This window comes from Melozone crissalis, unplaced genomic scaffold (assembly GCF_028551555.1).
Source record: "Melozone crissalis strain CALT ecotype California unplaced genomic scaffold, PUWL_Pcris_2 ptg000018l_1, whole genome shotgun sequence".
NCBI lineage: Eukaryota > Metazoa > Chordata > Aves > Passeriformes > Passerellidae > Melozone > Melozone crissalis.
Genome location: NW_026535796.1, coordinates 44,194,112 through 44,215,617, shown reverse-complemented (window position 1 = coordinate 44,215,617; position 21,506 = coordinate 44,194,112). Strand labels below are relative to the sequence as shown.

Below are 21,506 nucleotides of genomic sequence, written 5' to 3'. Positions count from 1 at the left end.
TTTTCTGGCTTTATTTTTTTTTCCGTCCCTCTACAGAGAGCTTTATAGCTGGGAAGGAGAGGTAACTAAGCCTTTATTTAACAAAATTGGCTCTGCTGTTGCAGGCAAAGGGTGAACTCTCATTTTTGGTCTGAATCTTCTCCTGACCCTGCATTCTTGGATGACCCTATAAACCTCCTGCTTGAGTGAGGAGTTGAGCTTCCTTTGCAAGATGGGGTAAATGCAAATGTGACAAAGCAATGCATAGTGCATTTATATATCTATAGATATGTACCTATATAAAACCAATATATATAGTGTGGCATATTTGCTGTCATCAGCAGAGCTGTGTAGAGTGGAGGGGACTGTAGCCCAAAAGATAAATAAGTCAATTTTCACAGAATCCTGGATGTTAAGTGCTCCTCTTTGACCCCGGGTGGCAACTTTTTAGCCTGGACCCATCTTCCTCACGGCTGTTATCCCAGATGTCAGTGATCCCAGATGTGACTGTAACATGGATTATGAGCCTGGTGGACTGTCCCTGTTTAGTTTTAAAATTAGAAAAAAGATCCTTTTTCCCATCAGAGCTTTGCATGTATTTACTCTTTGATCACATTGGAAGGGCCTTATCCTGTCTCCAGAGGAGCTTTAGTTCTGCTTTCAGTGGTAACAGGGATCTGGCCCGTGCTGAATATTAGCATTTTAATGGCTTACTTAAAACCCCATTGCTGGTGCACTCACAGGGCCCCCTGCATGAGGAGAGTCCAGCTCTGGGGCTTTGCAAAGTGATGTTGCAGGCTGCAATGCCTGCCGGAAGAGAGGAGTGGGGATGGCCCATTTGTCATAGATTATTAGTATTGTCAATAATAATATGTCTACAGAAGCCCAATTAATTCCTTCTTCCACTTAGTACTAAGTCCAAGAAATGCCAGATCAGTTTCAGAACAGGGGAAAAAATAAACAGAATCAAAGTTTGTATGTTATGATCCCTCTGAATTTCTGGTGGGAATACTCTGTGATAGAAATGATATTTCCATAGAGGCACTGGCTGCCAGTTTGCTTAATTACATTAAATAGTGGTATAAACCTCTGTAGAACATAAACCTCTGTTACAGCCAGTCATTAGAATATTGAATCATAAGGAATAATGATACCAGTGCTAACGGGTTACAACAATCTTTATTATATTAGCGATTGAAGTGTTATTTAAAAAATAAGGTTTGTTGTGGCAGTTTAGGTGCGCATGCATATTTTCTCTGATCACCTATTAAGAGACTGAAGACTGGATTTGAATTTATTACAGGCAAATAAAGGGCTTGCTTCGAGGAAGAACTACTAGATCGCTGCTTATGATTTTACAATTTGATTCCACTTGTCCTTAAGGAAGGTTCATAATGCTTACTATGGAAATACCATCTACATCTAGAAAATTAGGGTTAAAAGGATGACTTTGTTGAAACTAATTACAGGCTGGTTCAGTTTTTTAGTTGGTGACATTTTAGAGATTTTGCTTGTAATGCAGGAGGTTATAGAAAGATTTGGTTAGTTTGTGATATAAAGCAATAAGCTGTCATTGGAGAATATTGACATTTTCATCAGAAACAAAACAAGCCTACTCAGCCTTATTTTACTGGGGTGATAGGTATGAATTTAATATTGCTTCCTCATCCTAACTGTGGATTTTTAAAAGGAATTCTCTTGCCTCACCTTGCTTGTACAGTATGTCTGTTTTTTATCTCATTTTTTTTGAATACACTTTCCTAGATAAGTGTATTCAGCTTCTGTTTCAAGCAGACTTGATAACAAAAAGCCTTTTTGTATCCCATGCTTTTATGTTATGGAGAAAGATGCTGTTCTGCACACATAATGGGTAAATTGAGAGTTATGGGGAACTCTGGTCCAGAAAATAAATACCTCAGAAAAAAATTCTTTACGTAGAATGGTTCTTGGTTTCTTATACTTTGTGTCAGAGTGAAAGGATTACAGGGTTCTTATTGTACTGCACTTGTGTTTTACCTCTCCTGGTGCAGGGTTTGGTTATCCTGTCTAATTAGTGCTTGTGACTGGCCAAATTCTGTTTGGATCCAAGTCTTTGGGTAAAACTTCATTGTTCTATTTAGCAGAGGGATTGGGCACAAGTTTCCAGCATGCTTCCTCGTGCAAATGAAATGCTGGTTCACTCTTTCCTTTTTTTGGCTTACATTATAGTCTGAACTAAGGTCTTGGTTGCTGGTTTATTCATCTGCTTTCTTTCATTTTTTAAAAGCTGGTTACTTTCCTAGCCTCTTTTCCATTCACAGAGCATTATTTGCTTAGTTGTGCTGGTGTCCAGTGGGTTGAAGACTGCACCTTTATATCCTCAGTGTTATTCTCATTTGGTGGATTGTTTTACCTTCTCCAGATGATTGCTCTGCTCATTTAATTTGATAGATTCAGTTATCAGACTTGGGTCTATTCGTACACACATAGCTGGAGTAGTTTTCACCTGAGAGATCCAAAACTCAATGGGAACCCTCATTTTAAAAATCTCTTCTGCTCCCTCTCTCCCTCCCTTCCCAGTTGCTTGCTCTGTTTTGCTTTTTCAAGTTTGCTTGGTGTTAGTGAATTTCTTTTCTAAGTGTGAAAGTGCTCCACGCACAAGGAAAAATTTGAAAATCATGAATGTGCCTGTTAATGTCCCTCCCTTCCCCCACTTATTTCAAAGTTATATTACTTTAAGTCTGGTGTATGCATTCACACTAGGCAGGTAGACTATTTTTCACATTGAAATTCAGCACTTACAGTGTCTACACTTACATTGCTTTTGGCAAGGTGTGAGCCAAAAAACCAGAAGCTGTGATTCTCCCCCAAAGCTAATTGTTTCTGTATATTAAGTTTGTCCATCTGTGCTGTGCAGGGACATGGCATCACCTGATGGCTCTCCTTTGCATTTCCAGCAGTGAAGCAGTTAACAGTGCTGCTGCTTAATATATTGCTGTTACAGAGTCTTTTTAGTTTCCAGGACATTTAACTAAATCAGGTGGATGTCATTAGCCGATTTTCACAGATGGGGAGACTGAGGCACAGAGGGGCAGAGTGACTTCATCTGCTTCTTTTTCCCTAAGTTCCCTCCCATTCCAGGAACTGATTTTGCTGCCAAACAGCTGAAGAGCTGCTAAGGCCTCATTTTGCCTAAATCCTCCAAGTTTTTAAAAATTGTGATTATTTTTTTATTGTGAGAGACAGGGAAAAAATTTAGGGACAAAACTACTAGTAGAAGGCAAACTTCAGAGCAAGGCAGATACTTAGCCAAGCAGCAGATCCTGCTGTTTTCTTTTCCAGAGGCCATATCCACCCTGAGGATATATGTTTGCAATGCAGCATCTGCCAGTGTGTGGGACTCAGCTCCAAAAGGCCAAGGCAGAGAAGTCCACTGGTGTTAATGCCTCCTGCTTATCTGTGTCTCTTCCCTGGCCACTTCAATTCCTTCGTTTTAACCTCTTGAACATCCTCTTGTGGTCAAGCCCTCTGATTATTTGTAGGGGCGTTTCTTGCTCTAGCTCCATATATATATATATATATATATATATATACATATATATATATATATATAATTTTGCCCTTTGGAAGCAGCTCTTTCCATCCACTGAGTTACTTTATTAATTTCAGAGCCTGTTAAATTGCTACAGTTGTCGGTTGGGGTGGTTATATGTTTCAATTACATCAGAAATATTTATTGGTAGATAGAAATATTCATGATATAATCAGGTCAAAATTTTTTAGTACCCACAAGGATTTTTGCAACCACTGAAAACTCCCCAGGACTTAATTGCAAGAGTTGGGGGAAAAAATTGGGAAAATTGATGAACTGTTTATTGTCTACCCTTTATGACTTTTGGGGAAATAAAAAAAAACAAAAAACCCAACCCTCCACAAATCAGGGTGATTATTATTGTTTGTTAGTTTATTGTGGTAGCTTCTGGACATTGCAGCTCAGATGAGGCCACCCTTGTGTTAGACACTCGATATTCCCGGAGTGAGAGCTGGGAGAGCATGTTGGAGCTGAGCAAACCAGACAGGCAGTCAGTGGGAAGGTCAGAAGGGAAGCTGAGCTCCAGGAGAGAATGTGCCATAGCCTGTGTGGCTCATGCCCTGGGCTGTGCACCCCTGCCTTCTTCCCAGCCCAGTGGTCTGCAAGACGAGTCTCCTGAGATGAGGAAAATCCCTGGTTCCCTGTGTTATAGTTTCAGCACATCTATTGTCCTCATGTCATATTTACTCATGCCTTAAGGTGTTTTTAGGCCAAAACCTGCCCTGTTTTCTCTTGCTCTTGCACCCAGTTGTTCTCATGACAAAGAGATACAGCTCTCCTGGGGCAAAGGCTTGTGTTGGTGGGGTGGGCACAGGATGCAGCAGGAGGAGGTGATGAATGCAGCCTTGGGGTAGGCGAGAGTTCTTTTTCTTGTGTGTTCAATTGGGGGTGAGCCAAGATGTTTCAGTTTTTCTCTTTTCATGTTCATAGCACATACAAGGGGTGAGGAACAAGTTTAGATGAGCATCAGGTGGGAGGAGGGTACAGGTGGTCCTGCAGGAGCCCCTGTGGAGACCTGGCTCAGAGGGATGCTGCCACGTGGCACCTGGATACCCCTGGGGACCACTCACCCTGGCCCCTGAGTGGGGCCACTGACAATCCCCTCCTGTTTTCTAAAAGAGGGGGTTTGGCAAAACAGTCCTGCAGGCATAGTGTGGGATTCTTCTGTGAATTCACATGGTTTCAAGGTAAGTAAAATTCTCCCCAGACTGCCCTCGGTATCCAAGTCTCCAAAATATCATATGCAAATACGTGGATGACATAATGTGGATTTTTACACAGTGAGAGGGATTGCATGCTCTTTAGATATGTTGGGATATTTATTAACCACATGGGGTGTTCCAAACTCAGTTTATTTATCTTCGTAAAGTACTTCCAGATCTTTGCGTGGAAGGCACTAGAGAAATGAAAAGATTATTATTATTATTGTTATTATTGTTGTTGTTATTATTATTAAAGCATCTAACTACTGACAGGCAACCACAGCTGCATGCTCAACTCAAACCACTTAAATTTAGGGGCTGATTTTTACAATATGGACTCTTAATGCTTTTCCCCATTGACTCCATATGCAGAAATGTGTGTTCACCTGCCCTGCAGAAGTACCATTATTCTCCAGAAATATGTAAATGGGGTGCTTTTAAAGAAATAATGAAAATATGGAATAAATATTAAGTATTCAAATTTGTGTGGTAGAATTTAATGGCCATTTAAGAAGCGCTTCAAAGCAACCAACTGTAGGAGCCGGTAGTTGCTCCTCTGTCATTAAAAAAGAAAATGCACCTATTAAAACAAAGCCAAGGAACCTTGCAGACAAAGGATAACATTTTCGTTGTTCAGGGGTCTGACACGAGCTACAAACAGCCCAGGAAATGGAGCTGTGAGTTTCACAGCCGGGCGTTTCAATCAGTACGGTTGTGCAGAGCCGCTGCCGCGTGTGAGTTATGTAATATCACACTTCACCCGCCCACGCGCACTCACAGACAACAGACATCTTCGAAAGGTCTTGGCATTATTCAGAGCAAAGGCTCCCAGCAAAACCTCGGCATGGTGTTTAACCTTATCTTTACTTACATTTAGGCATTTCTTTTTTTTTTTTTCTTTCTTTCCTTCCTTCCTTTTTTTTTTTTCCCAGCACTTTTCTGTGATACATCAATAGTGAATAATTTTGTATTTCCAAAAATGAAGTAAATATAGGGGGAAAAAAAATCCCATTAGCTACATAATGTGTTTTCATGACAACTTTGAAGGTTCTTATCATGGCCATTTTTTGCATTTTGTAGCATTGTCCTCATGCTGCTACTGTTATTATTTTTATTTTAAGTACAGTTGAAATTTTACGTTCTGAAAACAGCAGTTAATTATTAAATGGTACCTAGCCTATGCTTTCTTTAGATTTTTAAATAAGAAATAATTAATCAGAGTTTTTAAAGGTCTGCAGAAAAGGCAAACAGGCCTGTGAAACCCCAGGATCTAATAACAAAAAGGTGAGTTGGTTTTCCAGCACCCTAAGACTTTGAAGATATCCTTACTCTGGCTTTTGAGTAACAGAAAGAGCTCAATCACATTTCATTCTGGTATAATATAGCTCTGAAGTTAACTGTTTTTCAAAGAAAAAAAAAATTAGCTGGCTGCTAATTAGATGTATTTTAACTGCAAAGTCATTTTAGCAGCTAATATTGTTACTATCTGCTTCAGTGTGAATCCTTAGTGAAGCTATTAAACTGTGAGAGCCTGAACTTATCAGACATTTTATAATGTGCCTGAATTTTTGTATCCTTGTTCAGAAATCTGTGGGGAGTGGAGGACCTTTCTGGCTCAGACATGGAAAGCACATTTTTTACCAACTGATTACCAGGGTGGGCAGCTGAGACCTCCTTGCATCCTCCTTTTCAGTTTTTATTTTCTTGCTTTCTTTTCCCTGGCAAGGATATTCCTTGTTTCTGTAGCACTCCCTCCTCTCCCAGACAGCAGTCAAGCCCTGCAGTGTGCCCTTTATCCAAGGAAAGGGATTTAGCAGCAGGGACTGGTCTTGGTGATTTCAGGATACTTTTGACTCCTGCCTGTTGTATACAACAAGTTGGCGATTCTCAGCAGCCAGGAGGCTCTCAGCATCAGGCAGGGTCCTGCTTTGCAAAAGCAATAGCCCACAGCAGAAGGTGGCCTTTGCCATCATTTTCCTATCGGTTTCTGACCCAGGATTCTTACTTTGCAATTGCAGGGTTGTGTTTCTCAGGGTTTGGGTATTTCCCCCCGTCTTATTGCATTGGTTGATTTAATTCTCCTTTGCACTCTAAAACAAAGTGGCTGATACAATATCCAAACTGATGAAAAAGAAGGTGATTTTCCCCCCTTTATTTGCTCAGATTTGAATTAGGTTATCTGCCTATCTTGTTTATGAAATTTTGTGCTGTCTTTTCTGCACAGACTGTGACTCCCAAATCTTCCACAGCTCCATTTCCATATTCCTGCGTGCTTGTTCTTTGTTAATCACTTGGCAAGCGCTTATTTGAATATTAAAAATTTCTTTAATCATCAAAGGCAGGAGCACAGCTTCATGAATATTCATATTTTTTCCCTCCTCAGACTGGATTCTAGTTCATTACCCTGCAGTAAAGCCAAACAGTCATCAATCGCGCTCATTACAGCCGCTGGCGTTTTGATTGGCTGCCTGCTGCTGGTAGCCCGCGTCCCCCATCCTCCCGCTCTCCTCCATGAGCTGTCGTGTACCTGCCAACAACAACAACAACAACAAAAATATATCAACAATGCAAGAATAAAATTTCTCCGGTTGAAAAACAACTTTGCAAACTTGTCAAGCAGTCCTCATCACTTTTTTTTTTTTTTGGTTTTACACCAAAAATCAAGGAAAAAAATTAGAAGGGAGAAACTTGAGCTTTAGAAATGAATATTTGTCAAGAGAGTTGACGTAAGTTTCATTTGCATAATGACTTTGTACTTCTGCATTAATAAAATTTGCATATGAAGCCATGTTAATTACTCCTGATCATGCTTTTTGCATTCATGCATAGTAATTTTCTCCGACTTGTGAGAATTAATGTCTTGGCATGGGGGGAGGAAGGGGGGGAGTTGGGGTACTGTCAAATTTCTGTGCCAGTGCCCCTCACTCACACTCTTTCTCCTCCTTGCTCACCACGTCGTGTTCTTGATCTATGACTCATTTATGCATTATCATTCGAAATTCTTGGGAGAAAGAAATGTATCAATTCAAAGGGAATCCTGGTCTGCCAAAATGAAAAAATCCCTGAGCAAAATACAACAAGAAATCTCTTCCCTGCTCTCCTTCTTCTCTACCTGCTGCAACTTTTGCATTTCCAGCTTGACCAAAGTTTCAGTCTAAGCATCACAATCAGTGTGTGGAAACCTCTCCCAAGGGGCTGTGTGTGTGCTGGGGGGACAGGTGAAGGCTGGCGTGCAGGTGCGTCTGCCTGAGTGCTGGACTCTGGGTGTGAGTGTGTGCAGTTGTGTGTCTGCACACCAGGGAGAGGTTCTGCTCTCCTGGGGGATGCTGTGTGTATCTGCCCCTCGCAGGGGGCATTGCTCTGCTGGTTGCTGTTGGAAGTGTTTGCGCCTGTGTGTATTTGGAAGTGTGTCTCTGTGTGTGTGCTTGTGTGTATTTACTTCCCAACCCTCTTGGTGTCTGCAAAAAGAGACATGGCAGAGAGACAATACTATCAGGTGGGAACAGTCCTCAGGAGAAGGTGTGATGCATGTGAGACCACTTGTTTTAGAAAAAGCTTGGGAAAAAAAAAATCTGTTGGAGAGATAAGTGGATGGATTTGTCTATAATTTTTGGAAACCTGCTGCAATGGTTCATGTAAAACTCCCCTCAAAACATCTGCAGTATTTTCCCTGAACATGATGGGCACAGGGCAGGGATGATGCTTCAGCCCGCACTCCAAATTTGTAGCTGTAGACTGTTTGAACAGATGTTTTTCTTTTTATTGAAAGAGAATTTTTTAATAATGGAGCTGAGCTTTATTCTCTAACCAGCTATTGATTGGATTTTCTGTCACCAGACAGGCACAGAGAAACACAGGCACAGAAAAACTTGGTTTGTGCCCTGTTAAGCAGCTCACACGTCTGCCTGTGCACCTGCCTGTCTGCCTGTACATGAACACACACCCAGGCACCCACACAGACCCCTGGCACACACCAGCTACGTGTGGCTGCAGTTCCATGTGACATGAGATGTAAAACCACGTCTCTTAATTTAAGGTTGCTTCCCCAGGTCTAAGCCATGATGAGGTGGGACATTTTGAATGCTGCTTTGGCTCCTTCTTTGTATTTTGCTCAGGGACTTTTCTGCAGATGTGCCAGAGGAGTGTGGTGTTTTACATACACCATATCATATGGCCAGACATGTCTAGGCTCTGGGAGAGGGGCAACACAAGGATACAATTTATGCCTTGATTGTGGCTTTTGTCAGGTTCATCTAGGCTTTTCCATTTTCCATCTGGGGTCATGTCCAATTTAGCTTATTTTCTTCCTTGCAAGTTTAAAAATAGCAGAGAGAAAAAAGAAAATTACCCTTAGTGGTGCATTGGAGACAACATCACCTGTGAGCTACTGCCATGTACAGGTTCTGAGGAAATGCTGAGCCTGTTTAATGCACGAGAACAAAATCTTCCTTTACCATCAGCAATGCAGATGTTTTATTTACCTGGTGACAGTCCCTGTGCGTGTTTCACACTCATGCTGTGTGCAAAACTCTCCGTGCAGAATGAATGCAGAATATATAATTGAGATCTGCAGTGCAGGTGAATGATTTCCCAGTGCTGACCCAGGAGGAAAATCGAGCCTCACACATCGTGTCAGGGATGTCCAGGCAGCACAATGCTGCACGTGTGTGCCTGCTCTCCCCATCCAGATGGGATATTTGCCTCTAAGATTGCACTGCAGTTCTTGTGGTTTGCTTTCCCTTTGCTGCTGATTGTGGCTATGCCCTTTGCAGCAGTCAGGGGCTAGCAGGTGTGTTTTCTCTTTGAAAATGTGATGTGGTCGATTGGATGTAGAATTCCAGAGATCAGCTCCACTTGCTTGCCTCTTGCTGTGTGGGCTCAGCAAAATACTCTCTGCACCACCTTAAGATTCTATCTATCTATCTATCTATCTATCTATCTATCTACTTAATCTATCTCTCTTTTTATCTTTGTTCATTTTGTGTTTGTCCGCTACCTGTAACAGTTAAGTTGAAGAGCCTCCATCTTCATTTTCAGCTTTAAATAGACCCTTTGTGGAATAAAAAATACACTTAGATCCCACAGAGAGGAGATGAAGAGATGAAATGGGAATATATGTTCCCAGCAAATACAAGCTGAGTATTTTTGAACACAAGTGCTTTTTTTTATATAACTATGAAGAGGTATCATGTACCTAATGGTGATCCCTCCTTTTCTCCCTGCTTTTCCTTGAGGCCACTGGATATGATTTCCATCTTCATAATTTTCCACTTGATCTGATTCTGTAGGACTGTCCTGATTAGTACCAAAGAAGTAAACCTTGAAGTGGTAGTAAAGGGGAGGAGAAATCACCTGATTTGACTTTGCTTGTTGGGGCAGACTTAAGTCTCCTGGTCTGGCAACTGCACAATATTTGTCTCTTACTGCTGGACTTGGGAGCACTGGTGGTAATCCCTATCATCTGCCAGAGTCTCTCTTGGTCCACTCTTCTTCTCCCTTACTAATCCTTATTCTTCTGTAATACCAGGTTAGCAATTTTCAGATTTCCTCAAATTTACATCTGTCCTGGGCAACATCAAATCATAGAATCATAGAATGGTTTGAGTTGGAACAGATGCCCTGCCATGGTCAGGGACACCTCAAAGACCCATCCAACCTGGTCTTGAGCACAGTTCTCTGGGTAATTTGTCCCAGTCTCTCACCACCCTCACAGTAAAGAATTTCTCTCTTAAACCTAATCTACACCTGTCTCTGTCCGTTTAATTCCATTGTCTCTTGTCCTATCATCACATATCCTGTAGAAAGACCCTTACCACCTCCCTTGTCAGCCCCTTTCAGGTACTGGAAGGCTGCTATAAGGTTTCCCCAGAGCATCTCTTCTCCAGAGTGAGGACATAAAAAAGAACTTCTGAGGGACAGTTTCAGTTCCAACCATTCACTGGCATCTGGTTCATACAGTTCTTCTGGTAAAATTGTTAGCTATCTTGCTAAAACAGATTGCTGTTTTGCCCCCAGTAGCACTGTTGGGAGGCTCCTACAGGATCCCTTTGGCCAGATGGTGAGAAATCTCCTATTTGAGATCTCTATTCTCTTTCCACACTAGAGATGTGCTGAGTAAGATCTGGGAGGGCCTTCCTTGGTGAGAGCTTTTTGCATCTTCTTGCACACCTCAGGGCTGTGCAAAATGCATTAAATTCATTGCCAATGCACGTATGGGACACACCAGGGCTGGAGAGGAGGCTGTTACTCTCAGGGTAGTGTTGTGTGCCAGGGCCCATGGACCTCCACATTAAAGCCCTGTGCAGTGGAGTCAGGTGATGCATTTGCTGGACTTCATGTAGTTTCTCTGTGTGATTATCTCCTTCAAAACCCATAGTAAGGCATCATGATATAGAGAGGGCCAAGTGACTGCAAAGCTGTGCCCTTAGTCATGGTGAAACCACAGACACATCTCAGCATAACTTGAGATGTAGCTGCCCTGCGGTTCTACTCTAAGTCCCCATTTCAAGGTGATGAATTTCTAAGCAAGGACAAATGCCCAGACAGCTCAACACTGCCTAGCAATCTTTATTGTATTGGGAATATAAGATACAATTGTTAAGTCATTGGAGGGAATGTGTACTATTCTTTCCTTATTCCATGAAAAAAGCAAACATTATTCATGTCTGTTAAAGTGGCAGTAGAGTGGTGCCTACACACACAGAATCCATGTCCAACATCAGTTTCCTCATACACAGCACACTGTCTTGCCAGAAATGCAACTTAGGTAGGATCTGGATAGCAGTTATCATACCTGCTTGTATAGTTCTTCCTGAGAGATCAAAGAGTTACAAAAGTCAAACAGAGCTCCCAAAATAAAAAAAAAGTCCTTCCTTGTCCCACAAGCCACAGAGATGGCTTCTATTTAAAACCAGTCCTCACAAAACAGCACAAATTTTATCCTCAATGCTTGAAGCTCAAGTATTTACACAGGGAATTTATACTCTTCACTTGTGGTTTTGGCAAAAGCTTCACACAAATGTTTTGCACTGGTGGTCTCTTAGCCATTTAAGATAAACGCCAAAATCAAATGCAGTCCTTGCAGACTGGAGCGCTGGATGCTGTGCCAAGGATGAAGTATCCCCATTTGCCTCACACGTGTAGCTGTCAGATCAGCATACAGGCCTGGTTTCTGAATAGGGACTCTCAAGGTGGAGAGACTCCCTTGGAAAATGTTGCATGTTTAGAGTCAGAAGGAGCATGGATAAATATTATTCCTTTCTGCCACAGTGTAGGTTCCTTTAGGGAATGTTTTTTTCTAGGGTTGGAGGGAACACAGATAAATATTTCTGCTTGCTGCCATGGTGTTTGCATCTATTTGCAAGGTGCACACTCATGCACAGCCAGAGATGCCACCATTTAGTAAGAAAGCATTTGCCAGAAGGTACCCCACAATTAGCACACATATTTCCTGATCTAAATACAGGGGGAAACTGTGGTTTCTGATCTACCACTGTGTGGTAACTGTTGGCAAATGCCAACTTTTTAATGGCGACTACTCCACCACATTTCTTCATGTAGAAACTGGCCTTGATTAGTAGCTACCCTTTAGTTAATAACTTAGTGGCAGGAATAGTTTGAAATGGAGAGGTTGGGATTCCCAAGGGATGGAAAGTGGTGCCGTTCACTCAGCTTCCCTTTAAAGTCTGCTAATTTGTGCCAGCCAAAAACGTGACTCCTGCATGATTCTGTGTGTGTGTGTGTGTCTGTATTTGTGCAGGTGTATGCTGATATTTAAGACTTGTATCTTAGTTTTTCAAAGCTACAGAGTTCACTTTGGACTAGTGCCAGCAAGAGCAAGCACTTCCAGTGGAGCAGGAGAAAACTCTTAAATACGGCTTTTAAATGGCAGGTGATTCCTAGAGGGGTTAAAAATAAATAATAAGGTTGTAGGTTACAATATCATCTTTTAGCTACCAGGAAAAAGGTTGCTCCCTTCCTCGCAGGCTCAGTAGGGAATCAGCCTGCATAATCGGGGCATGCAAAATGCACAACTGGCCGCAGCTCAAGCGGGAAGGCAGCACATGGCCGCCAAGGCTTCCTTCTGGGAGCTCGGCTCCTGGCACCTCACTGAAGCCATTTGAGCTCTAAGTCACTGCATTTTGTCCGGGCTGGTGTGTGGAGCCCACTTCAGCAGTGGCTCGGCAGAAAGGCTGCCCAGTTTTGTGTCGGCTCAGTGCATTAACACAGCCATAAAACAATTATCCCCCTTTTGATTTGGTCCCTGAGCAGGCGCTGGTGGCGACGTCCGCCGCCTCTGGCTCTGCTCCGCGCCAGGGCTGGCCATCCCCCACCTTCACCCTGCTCCATGCCCTCACAGGCCCTCAGCCTGGGTTTGCAGGTCCTCCAGGTCTCTTCTTATTCTTCCCTGACCCAGTGTGAGCCCTCAGCCGGCCCCAGAGAGGGGTTCAGAGCAAGCGTGTTGAGCGTTAGGCAGCCAGCCCCCACTTCGCTTGTTTGATGCCTCCTCTGTCCCTTCAAACTTAGATCCGACTGACAGTTTTTTCTATTGTTTTTTCTCCAGGGCCGTCCAGGCCTGCAAACCTGCCGGGGGCTCCCATAGCTGCCTCCTCCCACCCTCACACATCCGTGATCACGTCACCTCTCCGCGCACTGGCCTCCCTCCCGCCCTGCCTTAGCCTGCCCTGCTGTGGTGCACGTGCAGTCTCAGTTGGCGGGACTCAGACTGAGATTCAGACTGAGACGTCAGGCACATTTGGATGTCATTGTCAGTTGTCAGGTAATAGAAATACTTTTCTTTTGTTGCTATCTGAAGGTCAGTAGTGCTGCCAAGTGATGTCGTCTTTGCTGTGGGAGAGCTGCCTTTGCTGGGTCGCATGGGGAAGGCAGAGAAAATGCCCTAACCTGCCCTCCCCAGCACTTCCCTTCCTCCTTCCCTCTCCAGCCTGGAAGAGGATGGGGAGTGGGAAGGGGCCTGCGACTCCCTCCATTTTCTCATCCCTCCTCTCCTGCCTGCCCACCCTCAGTTGTCACCTGCGGCCACTGCTGGGCCGTTTGTGCCATGTTGTGAACAAATGTCTGAGACTCCTTGCAGAATGTGACACCCCAGTATCAAGATTTCATCTCTTTAGGCTGTTCATTTTAAGCTTAATTGGATAGCATTTTACATCTGAGGCATTTTTATTTCCTTCTTTTTTGCCTGTCCTCCTCAGTCATTCATATTAAAGGCTCTCCTCCGCATCCATGTGCACGCAGGATGTATGTGCTCCATGCTGTTTTCTCCCTTGCTTTGAGAAAATGCTCCTTGGTAACTCACCGTGCACCCCTGGCCTCTTACTCCATCAGTTTTTCTTTGCCTTTATTCCCTTTGGATGCCTGACTTTTATCACCACAAGGAGGGGAAAATGAAAATGAAGGCACACCAAGCTAGCCAAAGACATATTGTCACCAGACCCCATCATTTCAGACCCAGTGATCTCTTTGAAATCAGTGGGTGTTTCTGAGCATGGATCAGTTGCAAGACTCGGTCTATGATGAACTCTGGGCTGGTGAGGTGAAAATGAGGAGGGTTTAAAAGAAAACGCAGATGTGGCAAAATCCACAAAAGTTTATGGACTCTCACTGTGGTGGGCCAAATCCCACAGCCCTCATTCATGATAATGTGCATGCAGTTTTAATAAGGAGTTCCTGAAATGATGCTGGATAAGTAAAGCGCGAGGACCAAAGGATTCAGAGAGACAGCAATGACTGTCAGGAGTAAAGCCTTTGGGAAATGGCTCCTCATTTCTCCCCTGAAGCTGGCAAAGCTTTGTTGTGCTACCTTTTTCCTTCCACAAGCACTGGTACCACTTGGCTACAGTATGCTGTATCTCATGAGAATGTTCCTGTACATCTCTCATTGATGTGATAAAGTGAGATATAAAGTTCTGCAAGAAATTTGAATTTGTATCTTGGAAACCCTGGGTCTTGAAAGATAAAATGTTCTCAGGAGGAGGCTAAGAGCACTCTGCAGGGTGCTGTGTAGATGCTGGGTGAAGCTCAGGGCACACAGAGAAGGCTCCCTTGCTGCCTGGAAGATGCTCAGCCTACACCCATCCACTTGCACTGGCGCGCAGGTTTTGAGTTTGTAGCAATGTACTGTGTGGTGAGGTGCCATCAGTAAATGCAGGGTCTGGTTACATTTTCTGTCCAAGCTGCTGCATGCAGTGTTGCAGAGGATGCAGTTTTACTGAAATTCTGCTTCATCAGCCTCGGCAGGCTGACCAATGTCGAGACAGGCTCTTGCAAATGGTGAGTGTTGGATCAGAAATTCAGAAAGCTTCCCTGCCTCCTCTCCTCCCAGGAACCAGTAAATCAAACTGGAACTGGTCTCATGTTTTGCTGTCTTCTCTGTCTTCACTGGTGTAGTATGCATGTGCATGCCTTTGGGAGGCACATAGTTGTAACACTGAATTGGACATCCCAGTTCCATCTTGCTTCTGATTGCAGCAGCTAGTGGGAATGGAAGCAAGTACACCTAAAAATGGAAAAGGAAGGAAGGAGTAACTTATTGAAGAATGTGGGGCAGGTGAGGCTTTTGTACTTTGTGTACTTGGAGTTCTCACTTTGGAGTTGTGTGCTGTGAGCCTTTGGAATTGCCTGTTTGCTGGGAGAGCGGTGCCAGCTCTGTGGAGAGGGAGACCTGTTATCATGGCTTCCTGTAATTACTGCTGCAGTCTGCCACACTTAGAGAATAGGCTTTATCAAAGTGCATGCTACATGTTTATGACAGTAGTTGGTCAAGGTCTGCTTGAAAGAAACATTTTCTTCCCTTGAAAAAGGAGATTATGTCTACTTAACCCTTTCTTAGCTCCCATAGTATTCACTGTATCTGAGCCTAGGCAAGGGTTGTGCGTTCTTTCTGTCGCCTAAAATGTTTTGTGGAAATGATAGAAAAGTGAGTTCTTTGTGTTGATTAATAATCTAGTGACAATCCCTGCATTGTGCCTTTTTTTTAAATATAGACATTTACAACAGTCACTTGCTCCAGCTTTAGAGATCAGCTTGTCTCTCTGACTTGATTAGCCTTTTATTCTGTCAGCCCTGTTCTTGCTTCTGAGGAATTGGTTACTTCTTTGAACAAAAGCCATCAGCAGTTCCCGCCTCCCCTCATCCTTCATCATTTCTTACCTTTCCTGTTTTTCAGCATTTATTTAATTCAGGACCCGGAGATTTTCCATGCAGTTCTCAAGCAGACTGCGACTGATGGCTTGAAGCTGTAGCTACTCCAAAATCTTTGCTGGGCACTCACAAACTGGACCCTCAAGAGTCCCTCACAGCAGTTTGTGCTGGAGAATCCAAATGTCTGGCTGCTGGTGGGATTTGGGGTACACATGTGTAAAAACTGCATTTGGAAATCTCCGACCTACATAAGAGTGATTGTCTGAGATGCTGAGTAGCGTTCAGTCATGCACAGAGGAAGTTGTGCTGCCTCATCCAGACCTGTTAGTGATCTTTAGAAAATGTGCTGCTGATATTTTCAGTCACAGCAAATGGTGCTGGGAGGTCTGCTTGGATGTCCACTGTGCTGCTCAGCCAGTGCTGATTGTGGTCTTTGTCTTTCTTCAATTCGTTGTGTCCAAGGCACCCCAGGATAAGGAATGTGCAAGTAAAAGTCCATGTTTTTTCATGTGATTTTAAAAAAAATCCCTACCACTGGTTCAATCTCTCTCGGTCTATTTATTTATTTATATATTTTGCCCTAGAAGCTTTTGTCAGTTGAATTGGGTTCTCCCGTTCAAATGTTTTTAGTGCCTATTTAATTAGAAGTTGGAATAGAGTAATGAAATTCACAGGGTTATGTAGCTTGGACCTAAAATATGGATGGGCAAAGCATTCATTTTGCTTTACCCCTTGCCAGATTAGGGTGCTTTTTTGAGCCTGCTTTTTATTTCATTTCAATGAATTGCAACTGCTCAGAGTAACTGTAAAACACACACAGTTTTTTTTTTTTTTGCATAACAGAGACATGCAAATGATTGTTGAGAGACATAATTATGTAAAGAAAAGTATATGTCTGTGTGCATGCACACATACACTGCAACGCTTTTTGTGGGGCTATTTTTTCACAATACATCTTCATAAGGCTCTTTTTATGATGCTGATTTATTAATATTGTACATTAAGGCTTAAATTGTCAAAGCTGCCTAAGAGATTTGGATGCCCATTTCCCATTAAAGTTAACGAGAAATGAGCATTGAAAATCTCAGCACAGAAGTGCATGGCACTTTACAGTGTGTTCTCCAAAGAAAAAAGTCCCTGCCTTGAAGATACTGTGGTGCAAAAGCCCCAGGAAGAGGATCGTAATCAGCATAAGACAAAGGGGATTGTAATGGCACAGGGAATAATTAATCCCCTGTGCCTGCATTCACATATATACCTGGTCCCAATTCTTTGGACCTGGGCCTACAAATGAGGGTTTTATATACCCCTGTAAAGATAATTAAATCTGTCCAATACACATATATTCATCTAAGCAGTGAAACTGCTTCCTTCCCACATGTAGGCTGATGGAAGGAGGTGGAAAGCAATTATGATACTTAGCTGCATGTATAAAAACAGCAAGTGGGCATGGACAGCAGTGATTAATGGACAGGGCTGTGAAATTTAAGGTCTAAAATAGAGGAAGGCATGGGGCCATATCTTGGAAGAGAGGAACAAGCTCCTGCTAATTCAAGGAATCAGCTGTGTTAGTCATTAGGACCTTCTGAAAATCACAGTCATCTTGTAAAGTTAATATCAATTTACTTGGCTACTGAAATTCTACTTACTGCTTCATTTAACTAGTCTGGTGTTTTCTTGGCAGAGGTTAAGGTGACAGTAAAGATAAAAGCAGTCCCTGTAACTAAATCATAGGTTTTAAAAGAATACTTTTTTCTCCATCTATTATATCACCATGTTCATTTTAAGTTGGTTTTATAACTGGAGTCAGCCAATGAGAAGAGCTAGATTAGACCACCCTGCTGTAAAAAGCTTGATGCAATTAATACAGTCTGTCTAGAAAGAAGTATTATTTCAAAAACTTTTATGTTAATGATATGGTATGCACTCGGCACGTTTCTTACTTGAACAAGAAGCAAGCTTTTGTTCACTCCAGCCTGGGTTTTATTAGCACAGGAGGATCAATGGAAAACAAAACAGTAATCAGAGCAGAGAATACAAACTCATCCAGCAAAAACCTTCTAACTCATCATGTCCCAGGAAAATGACTGATACTCTGCTATTCATTTTTTGCCGAGTGGAGTTTCAAAAAAAGAGCAAAAAAAAAGCAAAAAAATTGATTTCTCTTCAGCACTGATGCTTTTTTGAGAGGAGAAAGAGGAATTTGGTATAAGTGTCAGAGGACAGACAAAGATCTACAGTTTCCCTCAGAGCCTTTGTAAATGTATCTTTTCATTTTGCTGCATAAATAAGAGGTTTGCATAAAATACTGGCTAACATTCAAGAGACATGTCCCTATGAGTCGTGTATTTATTTATTTTAGTGAAATATTTAATGCATGCTATAGTAGAATTGACTTTGTGGACAGTACTTACAGAGTGCAGGGATGTGTGAGAGATGTATACACTAAAAAGAGTAATACATCAGTCTGAGTGCACGCATCCATCTTTACACCTATCTATCAATCTCTGTGTTCATTCACCTATCCAAGTATTAAAATCATATGTGACCTGCTGTCTAGGCAGCTCCCTGTCTCACTAGATATTAAAATCAGATCCAAACTCAAAATAAGAGGATCTAACAGAGACTGGTTTTTTTGACTGAATAGTGTGTTTACTAAGAGGCAGCAAAGAGACCTTAAAATTGCAAAGAGGTGACTAAAATGAGGGTGCTGCATGGGGCAGGGTCGCTGGCACTGAGAGCATGGCTGTGGCTTTGTTCTAGACAGATGGCTGATCACTATAACTTTGTAAGTCCTAATTATGTCAAGTTAAGAACCAGCAGGAGCAATAGTGATATTTAAAGGTTCTTTAAAGCGGATGCTTGCCATTTCCAGACATCCCAGCAAAAAAAGAAAAGCCCTTAATTGCAATATTAATGGGTGGAACTGAATCTGGTAGTCTTGATAGGAAAAGGTTCAAGGCAACGTTGCCTGCAGTAAGGACAATGGTTCCAACATTGAGAGAGTTAACTCGATCACATACCACTACACTGAGCCCGAGAGTCTGAACTCTTCAAACGCTCCAAATGGAGAGCTAAATCAAAGAATCCTGTTTCAAATCCATCCAAGATGTTGCTGTTTTTCTCCTCTGACAGGAGAAGCATTTGGAAGTGCAGTTTCTTTCTTTTTTTATAGCTGTCTTAAAAAGGAGTTTGGATGTTTAGCACAGCTGGTGCTCATTACATTATGCACTATCAATAAAATAGCATGTGTAATTAATTTTTAATGCAGTGCTGTATGCAGCGCTTTAAAGCAGTTACTGTATGGGGAGAGCCGACACCGGTCACTGACATCAGAAATATTGAAATAGAGGGCTAGATTTTGCATTTTTAAAGGGTGCATGTGAGAGTGGGGGAAGGGTAATTCCCAGCCAGCAATTCTCCGGCCACAATCAAATTTAAAAATATAGGAACAAGATGGATGAAGGTGATTTTATAATTTGTTTATTGGAACGAATGAATTTTTGTCCTTTTGGAGTTTGCTGAGTGATAGCTGAATTAGGAGAGGTTACTTCAGAATATAGGTAAGGACCAAAGGAGCACATAGCAACAGATCTGTATTTGTTAATGCACAAACAGGCTTTGGTGGTATCAGGTGGGAGATGAGGTAAAAAGGGAGCTTATGGAAAAGCAAGGGAAGGACATTTCTGTTCTATTTCATTGAAGAGGATTTTTTCCTTTTCATTGCAGGGCTTCTTTCTCATGCCTTGTTGTGTCTTCTTGTTCCCATTAGTAATAACCCCATTTCCCTCCCCCTTGCTCCATTAAACATTTGGGAGTACTGGTAGTTTGGAAGGCAGAGAGAGGCTTGGTTACAGAGGCACCACTGATGACATGGTTTATGCTGCTCTGACAGAAGACCCAAACAAATTAGGGTCTTCTTTTTGCATGGCAGTACTTTCCACCACACACCAGCATAAGTGAAGACTGTTTTAATTAAGCAGTGTAGGAAAGGTTTGGGCACCACCATGGCTCTCAGCAGCCATTCTGTCCAGAAACACCTTGGTTGACTGAAGGAGGAGCAGACCTCTTTTTGAAGCTGTAGCATGGTGTGTGTCCGTGCTCAGCAAAGGGATGGGAATGGCTTTCATGTTTCTGCAGCAGAGGAACTGCCAGGGATGGTTTGCAGGATGGGACCAGCCTCTTCCCTGCTGCCGCTGTTCTCCCACCCATTTTCAGAGAGTTAAATGCCGCTTGGTGAACACTTCCTAAAAAGAGAAGAAATCAACTGCAGGAAGAGAAGGAAGGAAGCAATCACCTAAAAAGCAACAAAATTAGGGGTAGTACTTGTCAGGTGCCTTGCTTTTTAGTTGGGCAATGCTTTTGAACCAGCTTCCTAAAGCTGATTTTTTTTTTTTTTTAAATACACGTGCACAAGGCATAAATGTTTGCAATTATTCTTTCTTTCTCTCAGCAAATTGCCATTCATTTGTACATAACATATGCTAAACAGTTCACTTGCACAGCCTCACCTGGCATATTCAGGATGGAGTTTCCTCCTGCCCCTTCAGCAGTAGCTTTTTGTCATCACTTTTCTTCTCGCTCTCTGTCAGATTTGTGCGGATGTGTTTGTGTGCCTGAGCCAGGAAGTGAATTGGCCTGTTCAGTTTGTGAGAACAGAGATAAACCTCTCGTGCACAAATATAATGCTCAGTGTCAAAGGAAGTAGGGCAAACTATGGTGTATGGTGTAGGTAGTAGAGATGAGAACTGCTTTTTAGTTCACAAGCCAGAGGGGGAAAAGTGGAGGGAACAACGAAGTGTTGTACATTTTGTAGTGAAATCACTTAATTTTGTTTTATTTGTTTTAGAGGAATTGGATCAATTATTCCTGGGGTGGCTCAGGTTTAAGCCAGAGAACTGCAAAAAAAGTAGCATGTGTCCCTCCAGAGCTAATTCAGAGGACCTCTGCTTTTTTGTTTTCTGAATGATTCATAAAAATAGATGAAAGGAAGGGTTCTATGCTCAGATGGGATGCTTTATGCTCAGAATGGGATTTGAGTCAAAGAAGCCATGCTGATGCATCTTGTGTGTGCCCCACTGTGTTCCTGTGTTCTGCATGTTGGTCCTCCTTTCTGCTGAGCAGTAAAGAGCTGAGCAACTGTTAGCAACATACCTTTTTATGCTGTTTGCCTTCTTTTGGACAGGCTTTTTCCAAGAATTTTTGCAGTACATACAGAAATCTGGTAGGCTAGTGTATGGTACATGCCTTTGGTATCTTTATTTTCTTCTTGTTTTTGTCTTTAATCAAGCCATTTCTCTGGGCCCCAGCTAATGTAACTTGCCATAGCACAGCCTGGGCAAGCCAGATTCAATGAGACACTAAAAATTGCACTTGGAAGGAAGCAGGCAAAAATCCCACATAGGAAGGCTTGCATTTTTTATGAATTCAGCTGTATGAGTCAGAGGTCCTGGGACTTCAGGAATGAGGTTAATGCAGGCACTAAGCAAGGAGATGGGGAGACAGTCACTGGAATTGTGCTATGAAATTGTGCTTTCTAAATGCCTTTGCTATGAACATAAAGGGCCTCTGGTTAGAGAAGATCTGGTTTGCAC

General features: G+C 42.5%; 1 protein-coding gene across 3 annotated transcripts in view; it reads left to right on the top strand.

Annotated features, from left to right (window-relative positions):
• BCL11B (BCL11 transcription factor B) overlaps positions 1–21,506 on the top strand; it is a 97,241-nt gene that overhangs the window by 29,864 nt on the left and 45,871 nt on the right. For 2 of the 3 annotated variants that reach the window (XM_054275301.1, XM_054275298.1), the window contains exon 3: positions 13,316–13,531. The exons of the other annotated variant lie outside the window; for it this stretch is intronic. In XM_054275301.1, the coding sequence (XP_054131276.1) occupies positions 13,316–13,531 (216 nt within the window). The remainder of the gene's footprint in view (positions 1–13,315; positions 13,532–21,506) is intronic. 3 annotated transcript variants of the gene reach the window in all.